This window comes from Lynx canadensis, chromosome E1 (assembly GCF_007474595.2).
Source record: "Lynx canadensis isolate LIC74 chromosome E1, mLynCan4.pri.v2, whole genome shotgun sequence".
Taxonomy (NCBI): Eukaryota; Metazoa; Chordata; class Mammalia; order Carnivora; family Felidae; genus Lynx; species Lynx canadensis.
This window is the reverse complement of record NC_044316.2, coordinates 34540176-34567654: the sequence shown is the minus strand read 5'-3', so window position 1 is coordinate 34567654 and position 27479 is coordinate 34540176. Positions and strand designations below refer to the sequence as shown.

At 54.6% G+C, this 27479-nt stretch overlaps 1 protein-coding gene across 1 annotated transcript in view; it reads left to right on the top strand.

Annotated features, from left to right (window-relative positions):
• The window catches only part of ABCC3 (ATP binding cassette subfamily C member 3), a 32976-nt gene that overhangs the window by 2795 nt on the left and 2702 nt on the right, over positions 1-27479 (top strand). The window contains 23 exon segments of the mRNA XM_032595706.1: positions 585-716; positions 1941-2132; positions 5228-5478; positions 5654-5820; positions 7275-7477; positions 7586-7733; positions 8109-8196; positions 8573-8766; positions 8847-9023; positions 13679-13846; positions 14140-14332; positions 15384-15498; positions 15675-15818; positions 15904-16031; positions 16034-16108; positions 16398-16708; positions 18034-18233; positions 18392-18518; positions 20083-20184; positions 22914-23060; positions 23199-23357; positions 23955-24121; positions 26624-26818. Coding sequence (XP_032451597.1) covers positions 585-716; positions 1941-2132; positions 5228-5478; positions 5654-5820; positions 7275-7477; positions 7586-7733; positions 8109-8196; positions 8573-8766; positions 8847-9023; positions 13679-13846; positions 14140-14332; positions 15384-15498; positions 15675-15818; positions 15904-16031; positions 16034-16108; positions 16398-16708; positions 18034-18233; positions 18392-18518; positions 20083-20184; positions 22914-23060; positions 23199-23357; positions 23955-24121; positions 26624-26818 — 3783 coding nt within the window.

The window sequence follows — 27479 nt, the reverse complement described above, 5'->3', positions numbered from 1 at the left end:
CGGGGCAGGCGAGGGTGAGGAAACCTGTCCATTTGGACCATTTGGACTGGGGGCTGAGTGTAGAGGCCCGGCTGGCCCAGCTCCCATCCCAGCCCTGCATCTGGGCCTGTTCACAGGAACAGGCCCCGGGAGCTAGAGGGAAACTGTAATTACTTCCGAGCTCTTCCATCTGGGATAAGCTTACAGCTTGTCATTTCCTTGGCGGCCCCTCAGTGTGGCTTGAGCAGGATAATTGTGTCTGTGACCTGGGTGACAGCTCATTAACCACACCACACTGAGGAGGCACCTGGGTCTGGGACTCCATCCACCCGCACTTGTCCTCTCCCCGGGGCCACAGTCGGTGTGAATTTCATCACCAAGGCGCGAGGGTCAACATGGCATCTGGGGAAGAGGTGGAGACGGGGTGGGTAGGGATAGGAACTCGGGATGGGAGGCAGTGACCTCCAGGCTGTTCACTGGGGCAATAAAGGAGATCCTGCCCGTGGCCACAGCCCTTCAGGGAGACTCTGGGGGCTCTGGAGACCCTGGTCCCTAGCTCTAGGCTGCTGAGCTCTGACCCTGCGTGGGCTTGCTGCCCGCCCCAGGATGGCCATCCTTGGCTACTGGCGCCCCCTGGAGGAGCAGGACCTCTGGTCCCTGACCGAGGAGGACCGCTCGCAGGTGGTGGTGGACAGGCTGACAGAGGCTTGGAAGAAGCAGCAGAAGCAGGCAGCGCGGTGAGGCCCTCCCTGGGTTCCCACATCCCAAGTCTCCTGCGGGGGAGGCAGGTAGCCCTGAGGCCGATCGCAGGGGTGGGGGTGGGGAGAAAAGCAGGTGCGGGCGGTCCTGAGGGGGGACGCCCGGGCCTGAGTGGGGCCAGCTCTCCCCAGCTCTTCTAATTCCAGGGACTAGCTGACACTTGTGTAGCACTTAGTCTGTCGCTACGTGGCCCTAAACACGTAGATTCACTCAATCTCTAACAGCCCTGCCGTGTGGGTTCTATTGTTTCCGTGTTACAAGTGGACGCTGAGGAGCGAGGGCTTAACAGGGCCTGCAAGGTCCCCGAGCTGGTGGTGGCGGGGCTGGAACCCACTGGTGTCCGGACCCACTGCTCTCACCACTGTGCTATCGTGCCCGTCCTGAAAGGTGTTTTCCAGGGACTTTCCTCAGAAGGGGAAGGGTCAGGGGAAGAAGGTTGAGGCCAGCCCCTCTTCTCAATCCCGCCTCCTCCTGTCTGGAGGAAGGGACCGAAGAAGATGATCCTTGGACTGAAGGGCCTTCCCACTGGCAATTTCCCATCAAAGACCCAGGGACCTGTCTGGCCAACTGCCCAACCAAGAGAGCTAGAGCTCCGAGTCCTCCTTCCCTACCCATTTCTGACCCCAGGACTGAACCCCCTTCCCTCCCACCCATAATTGGGGACCCAGGACCTCCGTGCTTTTTCAGCCCAGAGCCCCTGATGGGCAGCTGGCTGGTGGAGGAGCCAGGGACTTGGACTTAGTCTGTGGTGTCTCGGCTTCCTTAGTTCGGGGCCTCGGAGAAGACATACGGGCCCCCCAGTCTGCATGCGGCACCCCCTCTCTTCCCTTCCATGCCACCTTTACCCTCTCCCTGCCCAGCTCTTCAGTGACCAGGTCACTCGCCATCTCTGCCCTTGTCTCCCTTTCCTGTCGGCATCCTCCCTGGAGCCATGCTGTGGAGGCAGGGAGAGGGCTGGAAATTGCTTGAGTTGTAGTTCTTGGGGGTAGTGGTTAAGGCCCGTGAGATAGCCTCATACGCCTGCAGACAGAGTCACTTGGGGAGTTCTCACCCGGAAGGTCATGTTGTCTATCCCTCCGCCAGTCCTAAGAGCCGAGAAAGCAGGTCCCTGCACCCCCTGCTCCTCGTCAGGCCCCACTGGTGCTTGTCTCGTGGGGCGCATGTGACCCTTCCTACCCACTGCTCCTTCCTCCCTGGACCAGACACAAGGCCGCGGTGGCATCTGGGAAGAGTGTGTCCGGTGAGGATGTGGTGCTGCTCGGGGGCCGGCCCCGGCCCCGGGAGCCATCCTTCCCGCGGGCCGTGCTGGCCACCTGTGGTTCCGGCATCTTCACGAGCATCTGCTTCAAGTTGACCCAGGACCTGCTCTCCTTCGTCAATCCGCAGCTGCTCAGGTCTGACCACACTCACTCTTGCTGCTACCCTCCTGGGTAAGGGGCGCCGGCTGGCGTCCCTGAGGTCTGAGCGCAGAGGGACACCATGGGAAAGATCCCAGACCGGGACCGAAGGGGCTCTCCCCACTTGCTGTGTGGCCTTTGGCAAGTGACAATACCCCTGTGCCAGAGTTTCCCCAATTCCCATCCAGCTCATCTTCATCGGGTACGTGCTGTATGCCAGGCACCCTGGCGGGCGGATGAACAAACGTCCTCTCTTCAAATCCCACCCCCACCCCCAACAATCCTACAGAGAGGTGCCCCTAATCCCATCTTACTAGAGAGAGGAAGTGGAAAAACTAAACGCAAAACGAACGAGGAAGCAGGAACTCAGAGAGGTGAAATTGCCCGAGGGCACACACAGCTGGTAAAGATGGATTGGAGTCCAGGGCTCTGAACTCCAGCCAGGGGGTCCTTGCCAGTTGATAGGCTCTGTCGTCTGTCCCATGAGTGGCCTGGACCAGGGAAAGCTCTCAAATTGGGGGGTAAGAAGGAGGGCTACCTCGCCGCTGAGCCCCCCAACACCTTGTCCCTCCACGTGTGCATCGGTGTATTCTCATTCAAAAAACAGCTGTTGAGCCCCCAGTGTACCAGAATGACGCTAGATACTAGGGATGCAGAGATCTAGAAGACACGGTGGAAGACCAATGTGGGAATCCATTAGAGCACTGTGCAGACAGAGGTAGACTCGGGTGTCTGGAAATCCCTAGGAGGGACAAGGAGGCCAGGCTGGGAAGGAGCAACAGCAGGTGCACTTGCTTCCAGGAGAGGTCAGCAAGGTGGGAAGGACAGTCAGGTGTTGGTCAACTAGGTGAGGAAGGAGGAGAAAGTTCAGCGCATGCAGAGTCACAAAGGCCTCAGCCGACATGACTCAAGAACTCCGGGTATTTCCGGAGGAAAGGGTGACCCTAGGGAGGGAGAGAGAGGGAGAGCTAAGGAGATCCTTGGAAGATTTGAAGCCAGGGGAGGGGCATCTGGTTTGCATTTCAGAAGGACCCCTCTGTCAGGGGATGTAGGGCCGGGTGGCGGGATGGAGGTGGGCCAACCAGATCAGAGGAGAGTCCAGGCCAGGAATGAGATACGATTCAGGAGCTGCTGGGGAATTGCCAGGGAGAGGGAGGGGTCGTGGGCCACCTGGCTGTCGGATCTTTCTCTGAGATGATGAATGCAGCAGGAGGAGGGAGCTGGGCACCAGGCAAGGTGGTGAGTTGAGTCTTGGCTACGTTGGAGTCAAGGTGCCCCCAAGGGGACGTTCCCAGCTAGCTGGAGACCACAGTTTCAGAGCCATCAGGTAGAGGCCCAGGGTCCGGTGTCTGTGGCTGGGCTCTCCCAGAGAACTCATGTCGGTGGCCCCAGACAGAGCCCTAGGGAACTGTGACAGGTAAGGGGTGAGCAGAAGGCTGGCTTGGAAGGGCGAAAGCTGGGGAAAGAGCCAGTCGTGGAGCAGAGCACAGAGAATACTTCTGGCAGAAAGCATGGCCTCCAGTGCAGCAGGTTGGCCGGTGAAATAGAGCCTGAGGGGGACAACGTGGGGTTTGTTAGTGCCGAGAATAGAGGCTGAGACGGAGGGGAAGGACCTAGAGCAGTGGGTCTGCCTTGGAGAGCAGGGGCTAGGGAGGTCTAGAAAGTTCCCATAAGGAAAACGCATTCATTTCCTATGGCTGCTGGGACAAATTGCCACAAACTAGGTGGGGAGGGGCCTTAAAACGACAGGAACTTACCGTCTCACAGTTCTGGAGGCCAGAAGTCTGAAATCAAGATGTTGGCGGGGTTGGCCCCTTCTAGAGGTTCTGAATGAGAATCTGTACTGTGCCTCCTAGCTTCTTGTGGTTGCTGGCAATCCTTGGCCTCCGCTTGTAGACACATCACCCCCATGTCGGCCTCCAGCATTCTCCCCAGTGTGTGTGTGTGTGTGTGTGTGTGTGTGTGTGTGTCCACGTCCATGGGCACATATCTGTGTGCGCACTCACATCTGTAGGTCTCTGTGTGCAAATCCCCTTCTCCTTCTCTTATAAAGACACCGGTCCCTGGATTAGAGCCCACCCGACTCCAGTATGACCTCATTCTAACTTGATTACATCCGTAGAGACCCTATTTTTGAATAAGGTCAAATTCGCAGGTACCGGAGGTTAGGACTGGAACGTCTTTTTGGGGGGGAGACACAGTCAACACGCAGCAAAAGGAGAGGCCTGTCTACACCTCGGGAGGTAGCTCCATGAGGTCGAGGGGAGGTTTGTCCCAACATGGAAGAGACTTGGTCATGCCGGTGGGTGAAGGTACAGAGCCACCAGCAGGGATGAAGATGTTGATGGTCCAGAAAAGGTGGCAATGAGGGAGCATGTTGCTGAGCAGATGGATGGGAGTCAGGGCTCAGCGGGGCAGGATCAGACTCAGAAAGCCAGAAGAAAAAGAAGAGAGCAAGTGTTTGGAGGGAAGTCCGTGGTTGTCAGGGAGTTCTCAATGGGTGGGTAAGTGGTAAGACACGAGTGGGGCGGCTACTGAGTGGGGTGGGGTGGGGAGTGGGGGCAGTGAGAAGGTTAGAGACAAAAGGTGCAGAGGGCCAGGGGACAAGAGGTAGATTAGCACCCTGGAGAAGGTCACCAGCAGCACCGGGGGCCACTGATGTTGGAAAGGCTGGATTTGAGGGGGAGCGTCTGTGGGGTCGTGTGGTAGGTTCTAGAGCCTTCAGCAGCCAAGGAGAAGGTGCAGGAAAGTCTAAGCTATGGACCTGTGGCATCTCTTCCTGCCACGTGGTCCAAGAGGCAAGAAAGGCAGGCAGGCAGGCTCGCAGGGAGAGAGTGATAGAAGCAGTGGGCCGCAGGGCCACGGCAGGTGGGAAAAGAGGTGAGGGCAGAAGGGACGGAAGATGGGGGGGTCATGGTCTTAAGGTGGCATAGGGCTGAGCCGGGGTGTGGGGGTGGTCTGGGTGAGGGTGTGGAGGACCAGCAGCCCCTGCCTGGGAGAGTGGAGGCTAAGGGTGGGAGGGGAGGGCGGCAGTAGAAGGAGTGGCCTGGGGGACCCCTCCCCGCTCTCATGCCTCTCTCCTCTCCTTGCAGCATCCTGATCAGGTTTATTTCAAACCCCGTGGCCTCCACCTGGTGGGGTTTCCCGGTGGCCCGGCCGATGTTTGCATGCTCTGTGACTCCGCTCTCACAACAGTATCTCCACTGTATCTATGTGATGGTGTTGAGGCTTCGTTCGGCGATCACAGGTGTCATCTATAGGAAGGTCTGCTGGAACAGGGTGCCGGGGGGCCTGGGTGTGAGTCTGACTCTCCTTGGCTGGCCGGCTGTAGTCGCCTTCCTGTGTGTCTGGACTCCTTCCTCTGTTTGCCTCTTTGTTCCTAGCTTTTGACATTGTCTGATGGCCGGGGGCTTCTGCGCCTGTTTTCGTATTTGGCCTTTTTCCGTATGTTTGTTTCTATCTGTTTGGCTGACTACCATTTCTTGCTTCCTGCCCAGCTCCACGTTTCTGATCCATAGGCTTCTGTCCGTCTGTGGGGGTCTGTGCACATTCTTTAGGTATTTGTCTTATCGATCCATCCATGCCTCCTCAGAACCTGGGTCCTTCCATCTTGGCTGGGGTGGCTTTAATCGTCTTGCTGGTCCCACTCAACGGACCTGTGGCCATGAAGATGCGTGCCTTACAGGTAGGCGCTATCACGGGTCTGCTCCTCCTGCCTGGAACACCCGGCCAAGGTGCCTGGGGGAGGGCCTTCCCTAACCTGGGGCCCCTCAGTTGCCTTGCTTACTGAGGAAGGATGGCTATAAGCCGCTTCCACAAACCTTAGCTCACTCCAACCTCATGACAGCCCTGAGAGGGCTCTAGCCACATTCTCGTGTAGCAGCTGAGAAATCAAAGCCCAGAATCAGGGCGAGCCGGGCCTCAAACCTGTGTCTTCCGGTCTTTTTTTTAATTTTTTTTTTTAACGTTTATTTATTTTTGAGACAGAGAGAGACAGAGCATGAATGGGGGGAGGGTCAGAGAGAGAGGGAGACACAGAATCAGAAGCAGGCTCCAGGCTCTGAGCTGTCAGCGCAGAGCCCGACGCGGGGCTTGAACTCACAGAGCGCGAGATCACGACCTGAGCGGAAGTCGGACGCTTAACCGACTGAGCCACCCAGGCACCCCTGCATCTTCCGGTCTAATGAGAGCCTTCTCCCACCACACTGTGCTCAGTGTAAATAGCCAGTCGTCCAAGCCTTCATTTTCAAATGTTTATTGAAGTCTTCAGTAGCCTCCCACTGTGCGTAGAATAAATGACAAACTCCCCATGACCACCCACCAGGCCCCTGCCCACCTGCAAGTCCTCACCCCCCAGGGCATGGCCAAGTGGCAGCCACTCTGGCCTTCTTTCTTTTCTCCAAAGCACCAAGCTACGCGTACCTCTGGGCCCCCCCACCCACTGTTCCCTGCCATGCGTCTCATCCCTTCCTTGCTTGCTCACTCCTCCCCATTGTTCCCCAGCATAAACTCTGAGTTCCCAGTCCCCACCCCATTACTCTCCCACAGAGTCCCACGTACTGATTTACTAAGCATTTACTTAGTTAATGTTTGCTTCCTGTTTGCCTCCCCCATCAGACTGTCAGCTTCATGATGGCCGGGGCCTCGCTTGAGTTGTTCATCATTATGTGCCGCATGTCTAACACGTGGCCTGGCACAGAGTAGGCATGCAACGAATAGGGCTGAATGGATAAATCAAGTCGGGCTGCCGTGCCCTGGGTTAGGGCCTGGGGAAACGAAGAGAAAGTTAAGCGATCTGCACCCTCAGGAGGCCCCCAGTCTGACTGTGGAGTCCTGCGCACGCGGGATTTCCACGGGAACAAAAGAGAAGAACAACGTGACTTAGGAACCCAGCAAAGGGGGCGGAGGATGCTGCCTGGGAGGGTCAGTGATGGAAGCACTGAGGTTGGAGTTGGACTCTGTGGGCGGAGGAGAGGGCGCAGCTGGGCTGAGGGGCAGCACGGGCCATGCGGCAGGACGAGGGGGGAATGGGAGCCGTCTGAATGGCTGCGGTGCGTGCCAGGGTACAGAAGGTAGGAGCCCCAGTGGGGAGAGGTCTGGGGAGGAGAGCAGGGCATGTCACTGCCACTCTTCCCATAGGCGGAGCAAATGAAGTTCAAGGACTCGCGCACCAAGCTGATGAGTGAGATCCTGGGTGGCTTCAAGGTGCTGAAGCTGTATGCCCGGGAACCCGTTTTCTTGGGGAAGGTGGAGGGCATCCGGGAGGACGAGCTCCGGATACTACGCCAGTCTGCCTACCTCCAAGCCATATCCACGTTCACCTGGGTCTGCACCCCCTTCCTGGTGTGGCTCCCCCCCGACCGGGGCTGGCCCCCCACCTCCCACCTGGCCAGCCCAGGCCTCTGGACTCAACAGATTCCATTCTGACACTCGCCCTCCACCCCTGCCCCGGTGACCCTGATTACCCTTGGGGTCTATGTGTCCGTGGACCAGAACAACGTGCCTGATGCCAAGAAGGCCTTTGTGTCTGTGTCCCTGTTCAATATTTTAAAGACCCCCCAGAACCTGCTGCCCCAGATAATCAGCGGCCTGGTCCAGGTAACCCCGGGTAGGGCTGGGGGTTCTGCGGGAGGTAGGGCAGGCTGTAAGGGTCAGGGGACAATCCAGGAGAATTATTGGAATTGAGGGGGCGGGCAGTTGGCATGAGGTCATTAGAACCAGGGGTCATTTGGAGACAGAGGAAGAGAGGAAAGGTCCCTGGAAACATGGATTCTGAAGACAACCTCCTCGTACCAACCTAGACCCTATTCTTGGCAGTGGGTGCCAGAGAAGACTCAGTCGTAGGGTGGGGGGTGTCCAGCACCCCGTCTGGGTCTTTAGGGGGCCCTGCCTCTCCCAGGAAGTCCGGGCCAGGCAAGTGTGGGAGCGGGTGGGGGAAGGGAGAGCTTCCTGGGCTGACTCACTCTCCGGCAGATCAGTTTGTCTCTGAAACGGATCCAGCATTTCCTGAGCCAAGATGAACTTGACCCCCACTGTGTGGAAAGAAAGACCATCACCCCAGGTCCAGACACCCTCTACCTGGGCTGCCCTTGCCCCAGACCCTGCTCCAGAAAATCTTCTGTTCCAAGCTTTTAACTTATCCGTTTCTTCTTCCTGTCTTCCCACCGGCCCTGCCTTCTCCCTCCCTTTGTGCAGTCCCTCCCCGGGCCTCCCCCACTTTTTTTTCCTTTCTTAGGCCTCCCTGCCCCCCCCCCCCCCCCGCCAAGCTTCCCTGCCTTCTCACATTGGCCCCTCCCCCCAAGGCTCCCGTCACCTCTCCCTCCCCTCACCCCACCCCCACCCCCAACTCCTTCCACTCCCATCTTTGGCCTGGAAACCAGAAAGAGCCTCAACTTGTCAAGGTGGTATCTGAAAGGGAGGAGGGCTTGAGTCTCTAGGTGAGAGGTTGGGGAAGGAAATCCCAATCCCTACCTCTGACTGGGTTCCTGGACTCCTTGCCCTCAGTCTAGACATCCAGGTGCCGAAAGGGGCACTGGTGGCTGTGGCGGGGCCTGTGGGCTGTGGGAAGTCCTCCCTGGTGTCTGCCCTGCTGGGAGAGATGGAGAAACTGGAAGGCACGGTGTGTGTGAAGGTGAGAGAGGGTACAACTCCCGGGAAGGGCCGCTTGGCCAGGCCCGGGGTACACCCTGAGGCAGCTTCTCCTCTGGCCAGGGCTCTGTGGCCTACGTGCCCCAGCAGGCATGGATCCAGAATTGCACTCTTCAGGAAGACATACTCTTTGGCCGAGCCCTGGACCCCAGGCGGTACCAACAGGCTCTGGAAGCCTGTGCCTTGCTAGCTGACCTGGAGATGCTGCCTGCCGGGGACCAGACGGAGATTGGAGAGAAGGTACAGGGTCCCCTCCCATCCTCTAGGGAGTCAGCACATACAGCTGCCCACCTTAGCCCAGCTCAGGTCCATAAATGCATTCAATCCTCCCTTCCTTCCTTCCTTCCTTCCTTCCTTCCTTCCTTCCTTCACGTAAATCACCCAGCTCTGTGCTTGGCAATGGGGGAACGGGTCTACGACTGGGATAGGCTGACTTATGAACAGGTAGGGGGTGTAGAATGCCCTGGGGACCAGGCCGGAAGCCGGCGCAGGGGACAAGGAGGGAAGTGAGGGTGGGCAGAGCTGCATAAGGAAGGGCGTCACTTTTGAGCTGAATCTTAACAGCTGAGGAAAAAGAGCTCATCGTCCATTCATTCATTATCGGATTTTATTACATACCTACTGCATGCCAGACTGTCTTACATGGCAACGAATACCAGACTAAAATCTCTGCCCTTTATATCACTTATATTCTAGTGAGGGAAAGAGAGGACAAGCAAGATAAATATATATTATTTATTATAATATTAATATAATATTATATAATATTGTATTATATTAATATTATATTAAATTAAGTCGGACTTATAGTAATTAATATTAAGTCCTATATTATTATAATATAATGTAGTATTATTTATAAAATATATATTAGATAAATGTTAAGGGGAAAGAATGAAACAGGAAAGGGATATAGGAATATGTACAGGGCTGTATTGTTAGGATGCCTTGGGAAAGCCTCACTGAGAACAAGTGAGGAAGTAGTCCGTATCTGGGGACGTGGAGCCCCATCTGGGGACATTTGAGGCAGAGAGATCAGTAAGTGCAAAGGCCCTGAGGCCTTTGTGTTGAAGCAGTCAGGATCCACAAGGAGGCCGGTGTGGCTGGAGTGGAGTGAGCTGGGGTGAGGAGGATTAGGTGAAGCCACTGAGGTATCCAGGCAGCCAGGTCATGTAAGGCCTTGTGGGCTTTTATCAGGAGTGATGGAAAGTCTTCGAAGGTGTGAGCCAAGGAACAGTGATGGGACCGGCATTCCGGGGCAGTTTGGTGCGAGTAGAGGTTTGGAAGAGGTGGGGAGGGTACAGGGCAAGGCAGAACCTTAAAAACCTTAGTGAAGGTTTTGGCCTATACCCTAAAAACCACAGGGCACCAGTGAAATTTTTAAGATTCATTTACTTTTAATTGTTGCCAAATTTACACACCATAAAATTTACCATCTTAGCCATTTTTAATTGTGCAGGTCAGTCGCCGTAAGTATATTCACATTGTCGTATAGCCAAGTGCAAACCTCTTTTCATCTTGCCCTGTGCCCATGTAAACAATTCCCCATGCACTCCGCTCCCCTCAGCCCTTGGCAACTGTCATTCTACTTCCTGTCCCTAGGAAGTTGACTACTCCAGGTACATCATATAAATGGAATCCTACAGCATGATACCTGCTTTTGTGTGTGTGTGTGTGTGTGACTGGCTTATTTCACTTTGCATACTATCCTCAAGGTTCATTCATGTTGTTACATGTGTCAGAATCTCTTTCCTTTTTAAGGTCAATATTTTATTATTCATATGGGTCACATTTTGCTTATCCATTCACCTGTCAGGGGACACTTGGATTGCTTCCACCTGTTAGCTATGGTGAATAATACTACTCTGAACACGGGCATGCAAATATCTTTTGGAGACCCTACTTCCAATTCTTCTGAGTATGTACCCAGAAGTGGGATTGCTAAGTCACGAGGTAATTCTATTTTTTGAGCAAATGCCATGCCGTTCTCCGTCACGGCTGCACCCTTTTATATTCCCACTAACCGTGCAGGAGGATTTCACCTTCCGCACATCCTGGCCAACGCTGTCGTTTTCTTGGGGGGAGCGGGTGTTTGGTTTTTGACAGCGGCCATTCTCATGGCTGCGAGATGGTATTTCATTGTGGTTCGGACTCGCGTTTCCCTAGTGATTAGTGATGCTGAGCATCTTGTGTTTCTTGCCATTTGAAGATTTTTCTTTGGAGGACTAGCTATTCAAGTCCTTTGCTCATTTAAAAAAAAATTTTTTTTAATGTTTATTTATTTTTTTGAGAGAGAGAGACAGAGACAAAGCAAGGGAGGGGCAGAGAGAGAGAGGGAGACACAGAATCCCAAGCAGGCTCCAGGCTCTGAGCTGTCGGCACAGAGCCCGACGCGGGGCTCAGACCCATGCACCATGAGATCATGACCTGAGCCGAAGTCAGACGCTTAACTGTCTGAGCCACCCAGGCATCTGCCCCAAGTCCTTTGCTCATTTTTAATCCAGTTGTTTGGCTTTCTGTTGTTGATGTGCAGGAGTTCCTTATGTAGACTGGATATTAACCCCTTATCAGGTTTACGAGTCGCAAATATTTTCTCCTCTTCTGAAAGTTGCCTTTTCACTCTGTGGATCGTGTCCTTTGATGCGCAAAAGTTTTCAATTTTAATGTGATCCGATATATCTTGTTTTACTGTTACTGCCTGTGCTTTTAGTGTCAGATCCAAAAAAAATCATTGCCAAACCTGATGAAACTTTCCTCCTATGCTTTCTTCTAAGAGTTTTATAGTTTCCGCCCGGGAGGTTTTTCACACTGACAATTTTGGTATGTATTCCCTCAAAACAGACATTCCCTAACATAACTATACTTGAATTATCAAAATCAAGAAACTTAAATTGATATGAGACTATTATTTAATTTACTGTCTGTATTCACATGTTCTCACTTGTCCCCGTAAATGTCTTTTTTAGCTGTTTTCTTTCCTGGGCGAGGATCCAGTCCAGGATCACGAGCTGTAGTTAGTTGTCACATTTCTTTATTCTCTGTCAATCTGGAGAATTCCTCAGGCTTTGTCTTTCAGGACCTTGACAGTTTTGAAGACTGCAGGCCGGCTATCTTGTAGAATGTCTCTCAATTTGAACACAATTGGGTTAGATTGTATGTTTGGGGGGGAAGTGTCAAAGAAGTAATATTATGTCCTTACTGGTGCATCATAGCAGGAGACACATGTCAGTTCGTACCTTATTGACAATGCTAACTTTGATCGCTTGATTGAGGTGGTGTCTTTCATCGGTGATTTCATTTACGACGTTCACTGATGATTCTTGCCTGAGTCAGCGTTTGCTGTCGTGTTTGCCAAATGGTGATTCCCTAACCCCATTCCTTCTACGGTTATTAGCTGCCATTCTAGTCTAAAAAAGAGCCTTCCCAGGGTGCCTGGGTGGCTCAGCCGGTTGGGCGTCCGACTTCGGTTCAGGTCACGATCTCGCTGCCCGTGGGTTCGAGCCTGGCGTTGGGCTCTGTGCTGACAGCTCAGAGCCCGGAGCCTGCTTCAGATTCTGTGTCCCCCTCTGTCTCTGTTCCTCCCCTGCCTGTGCTCTGTCTCTGTCTCTCTCTCAAATAAAAAAAAATATAAAAAAATTAAAAAGGGCTTTCCCCTCCTTCCCCTTTTTTACTTATTAATCTCTTTATACCAATACGAGCTCAGGAATTCTTATTTGACTCAATGGATTATAATCCCCTACCATCATTACTTATCTTGATGTTCAACTTGTCCATGGAGGGTTTTAAGTAGGAACATGACCTGCATTTTGTAAAGCTGCCCTGACTGCAGTGTGAGGGGCCCAAAGGCACAGGAACCAGTGAGAGACTCTCATGGTGGTCTGGGGGAAGCAATGAGGACCTGAGCCGGGCAGTGGGGATGGGAGTCTGAGGTTATAGGAAGCCAAAGGAGACCTCCTCATCTATGATACAACCCCTCCTTCCCATCTCTCCTGGAGCCGCACTAACCTTGCGCACACACAAACCTAATTTAGTGCCCAGCACTTAGTAGGCACTCAAAAAAGACTGGTTCGTTGAATGCAGACATGCTCACATGCCTCAGTCACTTCAGCTGTGTGCCCACCCCCTGCTTCTCCCCGCAGCTCGAGCTCCCATCCCACATTTGCCACTACCCAACCCATTCTGGGTCCATTTCTCAGGGTATCTGAAAAAGCTGGGTCCTGTTCCAGAGGGAATGAAGGAAGCTGGAGGTGGGAAAACATACCACACCTCTGGGGTCTGCTTTCGGGGCCCAGCCCTACTGCTATGTGCCTCGGTTTCCACATCATGGGTTTAAAGAGAGATCTTACCTCTCCTCTGACTCCTGGACAATCCCAGGGTTAATGAATTCGGGGGCCGGAACCAGGTTTCCATTCTTGCTTCTGCTCTTGAGAGTTCAGGACCTTGGACAAAGTCATTAACATCTTGGGCTCTAATTTCTTCATCTAGAAGGTGGGGCTGATGACACCTCCCTGAAAGGACTGATAGGAGGATCAAATGGGATCCCTGTTATGAAAGCCATCTGCAAACTGTATGGGTGATGGCAGATTAAAAGGTCTATTAAGGACCTCCTGGGGGATTTCCAGCCTTTCAGAGTATACAGGCAGCAGCCAGGGAAACCAGCTGGGCAGGGTGGTGAAGCAGAGGGAGCAGATATCCTCACCTGCCCCGGGGGGACGCTTGAGGGCCACCACCTCTTCTCCTATGGCCTCAGAGCTTCACAGGGACAAGACCAGGCATATCAAATGAGAATTGAGAGGTCTGCTTTGTTGAATGACGGTGACAGGGCCCTTGTCCCCTTGTGCCTGTCTGACTCTCTTCTCCCCAGTACACACCTCCCACCTCTCTCCTCCATCCAGGGCATTCACCTGTCTGGGGGCCAGCGACAGCGGGTGAGTCTGGCCCGAGCTGTTTACAGGGAAGCTGACCTTTTTATGTTGGATGACCCACTGTCAGCTGTGGACTCCCATGTGGCCAAGCATCTCTTTGACCAAGTCATAGGGCCCGAAGGCGTGCTGGCAGGCAAGGTGAGGCCTCCAGGATGTTGTGGGGGAGGCACGGAGAGATCTAGGGCCTTAGGAGAGAACCAGTGGGAGGCCAAGGGGTTTGGAGGAGACCTGGAGATATGGGAGGCCTGAGAAGCAGGAACGTCTGTTGGGTGGCAGGGGAAGCCTGGGGAGTGGGGACACACCCCAGGGGCACCGAGCCGGCTGCAGTGAGTCTGGGGTGAGGGGTGTGAGATGACTTTCACCCCTGTGCCGACGCCAGGGGAGTGTGTGCTGAGGTCAGTGGAAATGATGGCCTGCTGTCTTCTCCCCAGACACGGGTGCTGGTGACACACAGCATCAACTTCCTGCCCCAGATGGACTTCATCATAGTGCTGGCTGATGGGCAGGTGTCTGAGGCGGGCCCCTACCCAGCCCTGCTGCAGCACAGCGGCTCCTTTGCCAACTTCCTCTGCAACTACGCACCTGACAAGCCCGAGAAGAACCTGAAGGAAGGCAGCAGGACCGGTAACCATCCCTGACCCTCCACATTCCTGTGCCTTCCCGGCATCTCCCCTCTTGGGGTGTCTGTCGCTGGATGGGCCCAGTGTCACACAAGGGAGGTTCCGAGGAACTCCGGCCATCTGCGTGACAATCAGACGTCACCAAGAGGAAAACCGAACTGGACGTGGTCGAGTGCCTCTCCCTTCTCTTGCCTGTGTGACCTTATCAGCAGCTCAGGCCTCAGAGCCCTACTTTTCCCTTGTGTCCGAAGGGCATAAGGGCCCGGGCCCAGCCTGAACGTCAAGGCTATCTCACAGAGAAGTCATTTGATAAATCTGCAAGTGCTTGGAGAAGTCAGTTAGTTACCAGCAAAGATGGACTGAGTAATTACTATGTCCTAGCACTACTCTCGGCACTGAGAGATGGCCGTGGCCAAATGGAAAATTCCCTGTCCTCGTGGAGCGTTTTGAAGTCTCTGAGCCCAGAAACCCCCCACCCCCTTTGTTGTCCAGTCCTGGCTCCCCAATGCCAAACCCTGGGCTGGCCCACAGATCTTTTCCTGAGTTTTCTTGCCTACTGCTGTATAGACAGCTAACATGACTTGAACATTTACTAAGTGCTGGGCCCCTTGCTAAGCACTTGACACACATATCTTCCCTTTAATCCTCCCAGTCACAATGACACGATCAAGTGGGTACTATTATTATCCCCATTTTACTTGCCTGCCTAAAGTCAGGCAGGGAGGAAGTGACATTTAAGCTCAGCCAGTCTGCCTCCAGAGCCCAAGCCCCCGACCCTTATATTTGAGGCCCCTTCTCCATAGCCCCTGCAGGGAAGTTTTTCTCCGTATCTAACCTAAGTCTTTCTTGCTGCCTTTCCCTCCCCCTCCCCCAGCCCAAAACTGATCGTTTACTTCCGTTCTTGTTCTTGGCTGCCCTTTCGTGTCCTCTCGTGCTTCTCGTGTTCTCTCATGCTGGTCCATTCGGGTCTCTTCTCTGGCGTGGGGATCGGGGAGCACTAGTGGCTTGCAGGGCGAGCTAGCCAGCCGCTTCTCCTTTCTCCCACCCTGCTGCAGCCTTGGAGGACACAGACGAGGAGGAGGTGCTGCTGATTGAGGACACGCTGAGCAATCACACAGGCCTGACGGATAACGAGCCAGTCATGAATGAGGTCCAGAAGCAGTTTATGAGGTGAGCTCCTGAGAGCTCTCAGCGCCCTCCCTATGCCCGGCCAGATGGGGCACAGGTGGGCGTTCTCTCCCTGACGGCCACACCTGGGTCTCCGGCTACAGCCTGAACCCCCTGGGGCTCTGTCCTGTGGGTTTGTTGGAGATCGCCTCTCTGGGCCTGACCAGCTGCCTTCACAGACAGCTGAGTGTCATGTCCTCGGAAGGTGAGGGCCAGGGCCGGCCTGTGCCCCAGAGACGCCCAGGTTCAACAGAGAAGGTAGTGCAGGCAGCAGAGGTGAAGGCGAGCGGGGCACTGATCCAGGAGGAGAAGGTGGAGATAGGCTGGAGAGGAAGGCTGGAGAGGGCGGGCAGGCCCCCAGCAGTCCCGGGGCTCACGAGAGTCCTCTGTCCTTGACCGCCATGGCCTGCAGGTGAAGTTGAGTGTGTTCTGGGATTACGCCAAGGGCATGGGGCTCTATACCATAGTGGCCATCTGTCTTCTGTACCTGGGTCATAGTGCGGCTGCCATCGGGGCCAGCGTGTGGCTCAGTGCCTGGAGGCTATGGTGGATGGCCGACAGAATAACACCTCCGTGAGGCTGGGTGTCTATGCTGCCTTGACTGTTTTGCAAGGTGAGCGTGCAGAGACAGCCGGAGGTATTTTCCTCACATCGGAGGTGCTGGATCCCTCAAACGATGCCCTTGACTCTGTGTTTTCTTCCATCATCCCAGCCATTGCCTGGCCCCAGTGCCTCCCTAATCCACCCTAGCAGTCCACCTGCCTCTGGGCCTCTCCAGCTCATCCCAGCAGTGCTCTGTCTCTGAGCCTGCCAGCCACCGTGGCCACCCCCTACCTCCTAACCTTGCCCTGCATGCCTGCCACCTGGCCAGTGAATAAGCACCCCTCCGCCTCCTCCAGCAGGGCTCCTGGTGATGGTATCAGCCATCACGCTGATGGTGGGGAGTGTCCAGGCTGCACGCTCGCTTCACCGGGTGCTGCTGCACAACAGGATGCGCTCGCCACAGTCCTTCTTCCATACGACGCCCTCAGGCCGGATCCTCAACCGGTTCTCTAAGGACATCTACGTCACCGATGAGGTTCTGGCCCCCACCATCCTCATGCCGCTGAATTCCTTCCACAACTCCATCTCTGCCTTCGTGGTCACCATAGCCAGCACGCCGCTCTTCACTGTGGTCACCCTGCCTCTGGCTGTCCTGTACATCACGGTGCAGGTCCGCAGCCAGCGAGGGGGCGTGGTTTTTGTGTAGGCGTGGCTCTCCGGAGGCGGTGGTGTGGGCGGGGCTCTCTGTGGGCGGGGCGCTGGTGTGGGCGGGGCTCTCGTATGGACTGGCCACCAGGGTTGGGACCCAGGGACCTTGCAGTTGGATTTGGTTAGGGACTGTAGTCAGTTACTTTACTTCTTTGAAATTCATTTTCCTCACCTGTAAAATAGAATCCTGGAACCTACATAGGGTTGTTGTTAGGGTAAAATGAAATCTTTGTAAATTGTGACTGACCCTGAAACTCCTTCCTGCTGCCTATTTTTTCTTCTGAAGTTTTGAGACAGGGAGAGCGAGCGGGGGAGAGGCAGAGAGAGAGGGAGAGAGAGCATCCCAAGCAGGCCTCACACTGTCAGGGTGGAGCCCGATTCAGGGCTCCAACTCATGAACCGTGAGATCACGAGCTGAGCTGAAATAAAGCATAGGACGCTTATTAGGCTGAGCCACCCAGGCGACGCCCCCACCCCGCCCCGCCGCTGCCTATTTTTAAATAAAATATTGTTAACCGTGCGAGACACATTATCCTTCCCTTCTTTTAGACATATCTAAACATATATGTGCATATATGTGTTTAACATAGATGATTTGGTAACATGTGGTTACAGGTGATTGTAGAAGTCCTTTGCGTTTCTGAGCCCCTGTCCTGCCATGAGTTTAATCAGTTGATGAAGGTAACCCACAAGGTGGCTGGAAGCTCAGGCCCTTGTGGGGAGTCCCTGATCTGGGCTGTGTTCTGTGCAGGGACAGGAGACTCTCAGATACCCATCCTGTAAGGCCCTGGCCATCTTGGGGCCCACAGGATGGAAACTGGAGGCAGAAACATGTTTTTGTGGGGCTGAAGTTTTAAAAAACTGGAGTTGGGGTGGGGAAAAATTCTTTATGCAAAAGAATACAAAATGATCTTATTTTTGCAAATCTTGTGATATTTTGTGTGACCACCTTGCTGGGACCCCTCAGTGGAGACAGGCACGTTCACTGATTTAGGAGGCCACGCAAGGTCCGTACTGCAATCCAGGCCCCTACAGGGGGGTAAGGGGTCAGCAGCTGAGAGGGATTCAGGAAGGGCTTCGTGGAGGAAGTGGCCTGGAAGATTGAGCAGAGCCGACCAAAGGGAAAGGGTGGAATGAGTTCATGGAGCCACAAGTAGGGAAAGGTAGCCAAGTCTTATGGGTAAGGGGGCTGGCTGGAAGAAGGCCCACATGGGTTCAGAGGGCATCCCGGACTGAGTCAGGGGCCCTACGGTGCTGACCCCAAGCTCTTTCTCCGTCCTCTGCCAGCGCTTCTATGTGGCTACGTCACGGCACCTGAAGCGGCTGGACTCCGTCAGCTGCTCGCCCATATACTCCCACTTTTCAGAGACGGTGACTGGCACCAGCGTCATTCGGGCCTATGGCCGCAGCCAGGACTTCAAGGCCATCAGTGATGCTAAGGTGGACACCAACATGAGGAGCTCCTACCCCTTCGTTGCCTCCAACAGGTCACAAGCCTCTTCCCTCACCCCCTGTTCCTCCAAGAGTTCCCACCAGGGTCTCTGCAGGACAGACCCTGGAGTTCTGGGTTCCGGCTCTCCCCCCTACACAGGAAACTGCCCCCTTCCTGTACCTGCCCCACTTCCTCCTTGTCTTGTTCCCACAGGTGGCTGTGGGTCCACGTGGAGTCCGTGGGGAACTGTGTTGTGTTCTTTGCTGCACTCTCTGCTGTGATTGGCAGAAACAGCCCGAGTCCGGGGCTGGTGGGCCTTTCTGTGTCCTACACCCTACAGGTACGCAGGGGTCCGGGCCCCGGGGCGGGGGCCACAACTGGGGCAGAGACAACACAGGTGTCACAAGCATCTCCCGAGCTTTCACTCTGCCCAGTATGGGGACCAGCCACGGGTTCTGCTCACCAGGACCGTGAGCCCACAGTCAGGCATGGAGAGACACTCTCAACCAACAGGGGATTGTAATACCGGGTGAACAGGTCTTTGTGGAGGAAGGAACAAAATGTGGTAAGACCCCGGAGGAGATTCTCTACCTTGGGTGCTGGCGTTGGAGAAATTATCTTGGCGCCAAAGGACAAACAGAGCTTGTCCGGCCTGTGCATGAGATTTAGAAGGTCAACAACCCTGACAGCAGTCCTGGGGCAGGGAAGCAGAGGGCTGGAATATACCTCATTTCACAGGCCTGCAGAGAATGTACACAGAGAAGGTGACTGGAGCCTGGAGTAGAGGGCGGGCTGGTCACCTGACATCAGCCTGTGTTATCAAAGGCTTAAATAACTACAAATGGTGGGGCGCCTGGCTGGCTCAGTCGGTGGAACGTGCGACTCTTGATCTCGGGGTCGTGAGTTCTTTTTTTATTTTTTTTAATTTTTTTTTTTCAACGTTTATTTATTTTTGGGACAGAGAGAGACAGAGCATGAACGGGGGAGGGGCAGAGAGAGAGGGAGACACAGAATCGGAAACAGGCTCCAGGCTCTGAGCCATCAGCCCAGAGCCCGACGCGGGGCTCGAACTCACAGACCGCGAGATCGTGACCTGGCTGAAGTCGAACGCCTAACCGACTGCGCCACCCAGGCGCCCCTCGGGGTCATGAGTTCAAGCCCCACGTTGGGTGTAGAGATCACTTAAAAAATAAAATCTTAAATGACTGCAAATGGCATTTTTGTGACTTAGATCACATTTTCAATGCCTCAGAGGGCTCAAGCCTTGAATGCTTTGGTAAACAAAGGACAATCTAGACAAATGAGTCTTCTCAAGCTTTCCTGTGTTATGAATCACCTGGAATGTGGGTTCTGATACAGCAGGCCCAGGGTGAGTCTCAGGATTCTGCATGCCTATCAAGACTCCTTGGCACGCAGTGTGGTCCGGGGACTGGTTACATCAACATCACCATCTGACTCTTGGTTTCAGCTCAGGTCATGATCTCATGAACTGGGAGATCGAGCCCCATGATGGGCTCTGTGCTGACAGCACAGAGCCTGCTTGGGATTCTCTCTCTCTCTGTTTCTCTCTCTCTCAAAATATAATTAAAAAAAATACAAAATCTCAAGTCCCACCACAGACCTACTGAATCATAAGCGACGTTTTAACAAGATTCTCTGGGGAACCTTTCTTATACACATTAAAGTTTGAGAAACATTGGGCTAGGTAGTCCTTGGTTAAGTCTGCAAGGTCACTGCCTGAGATACAGGTGTGATAGAGCCCCAGGTGGCACACCTATGGGCTTGCCCAAGCCCACCTGGGGCGTAGAGGCAAGGAGCATAATCAGGGAGTCGGAACTCCTCCCATACATAGCTGTTGGGGGGAGGGGAGATCACCGTATCCATGACCCAGTCCCTTTGGCCAGATAACAATTAGTCTGACGTGGATGATCCAAATGATGTCAGACTTGGAGTCTAACATCGTGGCCGTGGAGAGAGTCAAGGAGTACTCCAAGATAGAGGCTGAGGTGGGTACTCGGATGAGCCTTGGGCAGGGCGATTCTGGAATAGCTGGGGAAGGGTGCTTGGTGGCCCATCGTCCCTACATCCCAAGACCAGCTCTTCATTTGGGGGATTCTTCATTCATTCATTCATTCATCCACTCAACCCTTATCAAGCATCAGCCAGAGGTCTATGCTAGGAGGTGAAGAGGGTCCAGAGTTGAGCATGGTGGGTCTCTCTTCAAGCAGATTCTGATGTTGTGGGAGAGGGAAGACAGGGCTCTGATAAGAGCCCTGGAGTGATGCACCCAAAGAGGGCGGACAAGAGGAAGGTCATTCAGCTGGGGTATTCAGGAGGGTAAGGACTCCAGCCAGAGATTAGCCGGTGGAAGGAGCAGGGGTGGGGCAGCATGGCCTTTGTTGGGGAAAGGGAGTTGTCCCCTAACGGTGGTGGGGAGATGCAGACTCTTCTCCACTTACTTCTTCCTGTGGTCACACTCCAGACCTCTTCACACCCAGCAGCTGCACCATCTCTGAGATCTCAAGTCAAGCTTTTAAACCACCCTTCCCAGTCCTCCCAGCTCACGTGCCCCAAACCCTCTGCTGTCCCAGAACTTTGTCGTCGTTAGGACCCCCAACCCTGTGGCCTACCTTTGTCCCTCTGTCCCCCAGGTCATCTAGCCTGGGTTCTGTGCCCCACCGGTGCCAATGCTCCCAACTCCCTTGCCCTCCTTTCTGTCAGTGGTCCTCGCCTACAAAACCCCTCCCCAGCCGAGCCCCTCTGTCTACCTTCTACATGCTGACACTCAGCAGCTAAGACATCGCTGGAGAAAATCACTGATTTTACTTCCAGTTTGTGACCACACATCACTGCTGGGTATTTCTGTTTTGCTTCCCCCAAAAGCATGTGATCCCACTTCCAGAAAGAGCCATTTGAACCTTCTTTCCTCAAACCCGCATATTTTCCTCCCCTTTGCTCAGCCACGGACCTTGTGTGACTTACTCGCCCGTGAGAAAAGTAGGGTATGAGATGTGAACTCCCTCAACCTTCTCGCCTCCAGACTTTCCAGCTGCCTGTGGTCCCTTCACCTCTTCCTTCCTCTTTTAGCAGGAAGTGTCCCTCCCGCTACCAAAGTCCACCCCTGCAGACTTCACCCCCCTCATTACACCCTCTGCTTCCTACAGCCTGCTCCCTCTGTTGGGTGATTCCCATTCACTGGCAAACATGAGCTATCATAGCATCCGTCCTGCACACACATACCCACCTCCCCTCCCCCTTACATCTCACGGCCCCGTCTCTCTGCTCTCCTTTGTCACGAAGCTTGTTTTAAAGCACACACGGGGAAGTGGGGAACCCCGTCACCCTGTAACACATCTGCCTCCCGCGGTCTGGTTTCTGGCCCTGTCACTCCACCAATGACCCGCCTGGTTCCAAACCTAGGGGACACTTTCTTGTTCTCATCTAATTCAATCTCTCAGTGACGTTCAGACAAAATGACCCCTGCCTTCTTCTTGGAAGGCCCTCCCTCATAGCGTCTGTGACCCAAGCTCTTGCCCTGTCAGTCTCCTTTGAGCCCCCACCCCACCTGTTCCTCCCAGCCTGGTCTCTCTTGCCCCCGTAGCCCCCCCCCACCCCGGCCTCCCCGCTGCCTTCCCCCAGACATCTCCTATCACCCCCCTCAATCCTCTGCTGGCAGGGATCTTTAAATTCTCCCTCTTCATGTCTAACGTTCCCATTTCCCCCTGTCCATAGACACGATCTGTCTCCATAGCCTAAAAATCTTTGCCCCCAACCCTGTTGCCCAATCTTTTGACAACTCCTCGGGAGAATGGTCTATACTGGCTGCTTTGCTTTTTGACCGGTGACAGTCTGGCTTCTCCTGTCTCAAAGCAGGGTGGCTTTACGTGACCTGCAGAGTCACACGGGTCCCCGCGCTTAGAAGGAAGGGTCTTACATCTGCTTTAATGCTCTGTGCTGTCACCACGTGGACATTCTTAATAACTATCGAACAAGAGACCCCACATTTGCATTTTGCACTGAGCCTCCCAAGTTGTTGCTGGTCCTGTCTCAAAGCCACCATCATCTTATGCCCAATTTATTTTAAGAACCTCCTAACTAGCTTCCCTGTTTTCCATCATCCCCTCTCCTTCCCCTCATAGCAGCCAGAGGGATCCTTTAAAAACACATCAAATCGTGCCATTGCTCTGCACATGGCCCCTGATGGCTCTGCATCTTGGAGTGAAAAAAAATAATAATAATAACCATGGTTCTTAAAATGGCCTGCAAAGCCCTTCATGAGGGGGCCACCCACTATCTGTCTCCTACCTCTCACTTTGTCACTAGGCTCCAGAACACATCTGGGGAGGTATTCACGCTTTCTGTGCCCTCTGCCTGGCATGCCCTTTCCCCAGATATTTACTTGGCTTGTCACCTCCCCCACCCTGCTTTGGGTCTTTATTTGAATATCACCTCCTCCAGGAAGCCTTCCATGACCACCCTGTACTTCTACAACACCAAGCACTTCTCAGCACTCGGCACTTTGCTACATTATGCAGATGTGCTTATTTGTTGATGGTGTGCCCCTCCATTGTGCGGTACCTTGTGACTTGTGACCCCGGTAGCTGTCACAGAGTGGCCACTCAGGGAGCTAGGGCAGGCAGGGAGAGGAGCTCAGGCTCCGAGGAGAGAGTGGGAGAGGGCCCGGCTGCAGAAGAGGGGCCACCCTGATGCAGACCCATCCTCCCCGCTGGGCCAGGCCCCCTGGGTGGTGGAGGGCGGCCATCCTCCCGCGGGCTGGTCCCTGCGGGGCGAAGTGGAGTTCTGGAACTTCTCTGTGCGCTACCGGCCGGGCCTGGAGCTGGTGCTGAGGAACCTGAGTCTGCGCGTGCACGGTGGCGAGAAGGTACGCGAGGGGTGGGTCTGTGCCGGGGACGCGGCCACAGCGTTTGGGAGAGCAGGTGCCGCAGCCCACAAGTCCGGCGGCTCTGGAGATGCCCGCTGACTCCTCCCGCCCCCTGAAAGCCCCCCTCACTCCCTCCAGGTGGGGATCGTGGGCCGCACCAGGGCCGGCAAATCGTCCATGACCCTCTGCCCGTTCCGCATCCTGGAGGCCGCGGAAGGTGAAATCCGCATCGACGGCCTCAACGTGGCAGATATGGGACTCCACGACCTGCGTCCTCAGCTGACCGTCATCCCCCAGGTACAAGCCTGCCACGGACTGGCCGCACTGGGCAGCCCTGGGGGTTGGGGGGGCAGGCCCCACCCTGCTTTGTAGCTTGAGGTCCAGGCCCCGGACCTCCGTCTGAGAGGCTGGAGAGCCTGACAGCAGGAGCAGAGCCACAGAGCAGCCACCTGTCATGGATCTGAAAGGGGTCAGACTATCCTGGCCCCATCAGACGCTGCCCTCCGGCCACCCGGGCTACCAGTTGAGACCAGGATCGCAGGACCCTTCAAGTACCCCATCCCCCTGAGACGCTCTGTCCTGGTCTGCCTGTTTCCCCACTCGGAATTGCATGTCACTTTTTCTAGCTCCTCTGGGGTGTTTTTTTCTGCTGACTGGACATTTTGGAGTCAGATTAGCGGTTCCTCTGTCTGCTTTGGTGGACAACTTTGATTGGCAAAGCTGGGGTTTATCGCTTCCCCACAGGCATTTATCTGCCCTTTGCCTCCCTCCTGGAGGGCTGGGGACAGAATAGGAAATGCTGCCCCAAATTCCTTTCTTTTTCTCTGGCCCTGGGACCCATGGCTCCTGAGGGGGCCTGAACGGCCCTCTTCCGAGACCTTGTTGTGTCGCCAGGACCCCATCCTGTTCTCCGCGTCCCTACGTACGAACCTGGACCCCTTTGGGTATTACTCGGAGGCAGATCTATGGCGAGCCTTGGAGCTTTCCCACCTGCACACCTTTGTGGGCTCGCAGCCGGAGGGCCTGGACTTCCAGTGCTCCGAGGGAGGGGAGAATCTCAGGTAACGGCTGGGGTTGGGTGGGTCAGAAACAGCAACCCGAGGGGTAGAAGACTTCGTATCAAATGACACAGAGTCCAGGCCACAGCCCCCTCCCTACTCCCGTCTCAGTCTGGGGGCGCTCGGGGGAGGGGGACGGGGCTGTTGTTTCGTATTGAACATATTCTGTGGGATCTCACTGACGCCTCACACAAGCTCCCGAGGTGGTGATGGTCCCCCTTTGCAGATGAGAAAACTGAGGTGGAGCCAAAGTCACCTAGCTGGGTGAAGGCATGCCTGGGATTGGAACCGGGAGATTCCAAAACCATAGTCAGTCCTGTCCTGCGAGGTTGTCAATGCTGTGCTTGGCCTGGGGTGGGGGTCTGTATTGAGCCCTTGGATCAGGTAAGAGAAAAACCTACAGTGCATTAGGTAGCTCACAGATATTTCCCAAGATGGCTCTGCAAGTCCTTCTGAAGTTTCCGAGTGAGCGAAGTGAGCTCTCCACGCCCTTCTTTGCTTTCTTACCACTGTTGTATCCACAGCCCCTGGGCTGTGCAGCAGGGAGGGCCGGGAGTCACTTCTCACTAAGTCTAAAGGCTTGCGATTGATTCCCACACCTGTGTTAGCTGTGTGATTTGGGGGCAAGTTGCTTAACCTCTCTGTTCTACCTCTTCCTTCCCTTTAAAATGGGGATAATAGCAGTCCCATACCTTTTTGCACCGTGCTGCCCACTAAAAAAATATAATGTGAGCCACATATGTGTAATTAAATTTTTTTCCAGTAGCCACAATTAAAAAAAGAAAAAGGAGCAGGTAGAAAAGAAAAGAAATAGATGGAATACATTTGAAAAGTGTACTTCATTTATCCCAGTCTATCTAAAATGTTGCCATTTCAACAAGTAATTGATATAAAAATTATTAGGGATATTTTACATTTTTTTCATACTAAGTTTGAACCCCCCCCCCCCCCCCCCCGCCGTGTGGACTTTTACCTTTACGGTACATCCCAATTTAGACCAGCCGCATTTCAAGTGCTCCAGGGCCACACGTGGCCAGTGGCTATCGTTTGGACAGAGCAGTCTTGAGGTCATTGGGATGAAATAGAAAGCACTTAGCCTGGATACACTCCTGAGATATTTAGCTATTTTATTCTTCTTCGTATTAGTCTGCTGGGTCCACACCCATGGACTCTCTCCAGACCTCAAAAACAAAAACAAAAACCTTTACATTTGCTCAGCACTTAATAGCGTTCAAAGAACGTTGGCATCCGCTATCTTGTTTAATCTTTGCTGCAGTCCTGTGGGCCAGGAATGAGGCTCCAATGCATAAAATGATTGCCCAAAGCGTCTCAGCTAGCAAGAAGGGGGGGCAGGGACTCAGGGAAGCCAGGGCTTTTGCCCCAAACCCTTCATCGCTGTGTCACAGCCATGTGTGGGATGGCCCTGCCCCCCGCCCCCCACTTCCCCTGCTAGTCCCGGGAGACTGAATATGCCCTTCAACGGGATTTCATTTACGCAGCCGTGTTGGGGTGGCTGGTGGATAAGCACAGGCTTCCAGACCCTGCACCCAGAGCTGGCTTTGCTCCATTTTCCTACCTCTGCTTGCTGTCAGCACCTCTCCTGGAGCTTCCCCTCCATCCCCCCCGTCTGCCAGGGTCTGAGACAGGTCGGCTCCCCCCTCCACCCTCACTGAGCTTGTAGCCGCTTTAATAAGCAGAACTTGCATCCTGTGCCAGTCCTACCATAAATCAGCCCTGAGTTCTAGCTGGAGGCTCACTCTGATGCCAGAACCTTCATTAGCTGCGGGAATGGGCCAGCGAGAGAGCCTGGCCTTCACTTGGGCTGCGGTGACTCACCCCTTTGGGAAAGGCTGAGGTATTTGTCCTTGGGTGTGGGGTTATAGCAGCCTCTGTGGTTGGGAACACAGCCTCGCTTTGTTCACTAGCTCTGGCTTCCAAGGCAAGAGGTTGAAGGTATGCGCCCCACCTCTCCTCCACCTCCCCAGTGACCAGACTCGGGAGTCCCCGTGTCCCTGACCCTTCTTGTCCTCACAACAGAGCCCCGCCTGTATTCCCCCATGGGGCTGGGAGATGACTGTCTGGATTGTGTGACATTAGGCTCGGCAAGATGACAATGCGTGCAGATATCCGGGAAGAGCCATTTAGGTGTGTTCTTTCTAGAGTGTAAATGACTGATAGAAGCAGAGAAGCATCATGGCACTAGCTGAGGAGCGAGGACAGGGAAAAAGACACAGAAGGGGGAAGCCGGGGGTGCCAGAGACAGACCGGGATTTCACAGTGTTGTTGAGCACTGCTCTACCCCAGACCCCTCATCAGCCCTGTGGGATCCAGATCTCCGTGACTCCGTGTTCCAGGAGGACTGGGCTGAGGCAGAAATGGGAGAAGTTAGACAGAAAGCCAGTCCTGGGCCTTTGGGAAGGAATGCAGACAGAAGCAGTTCAGGGAGTCCTGCCTGGGGGCAGGTGGGGGCACCCAGCTCGAGATGCCTGCCTTGCCCGTTCCCAGCGTGGGCCAGCGCCAGCTCGTGTGCCTGGCCCGAGCCGTGCTCCGCAGGAGCTGCATCCTGGTTTTAGACGAGGCCACGGCTGCCATGGACCTGGAGACTGACGACCTCATCTGGGCTACCGTCCGCACCCAGTTTGAGAACTGCACGGTGCTGACCATCCCACACTGGCTCGACACCATCATAGACTACACCAGGTGGGGCGCCAGAACCCAGCGCGGGGGGCGGTGGGGGGAACCTGGTGAGGTTATCTAGGTCACCAGGAAGGGGCATGCAGATTACCTGGGCACGGGAGAGCTCATGGGATTGTCTAGGGCATGAGGGACAGAGCAGGGCTTCCCAAGTTATAGATAAGGGGCAGGACAGAGTGGAGTCATCTACCCACGGTGGGCACAGTGATGTTTTCTGAGACATACGGGATACTTTGAGGTCGCCAACGTGCAGGGAAGGGGCACACTGGGGCTCCCTAGGCATCGTGAATTGTGCCCACGCTGCCTCCCTGCCGCCTTCTGTTAATGCTGTGAGGTGGAACCGGGTCCTTCATGACAAAACCCTCACTCCCTGAGCACCCTGCATCTTTAGAGGGCCCGCGTGGCCATCCCTTTGTTTGTACGTCGCTCCCACAATCCGAGCTGGGTGTACAGGTGGGGAAGCCGCTAAGAGAAGTGCATGATGCTAGAGTCCCTGCCTCAGAGGGCTGGACCCTGACAGCCTGGACCCTCAGGAGCAGACACCCTGTGGTGAGAGAGCGGAGGGCTGAGCCCCAGCCCCAGCAGCTGCTGACTGCTGTGTGACCTTGGGCAAGGTGCAGAACCTCTCTCTTGGGGTTGCTGTAAGGAGTCAACGAAATGAAGCGTT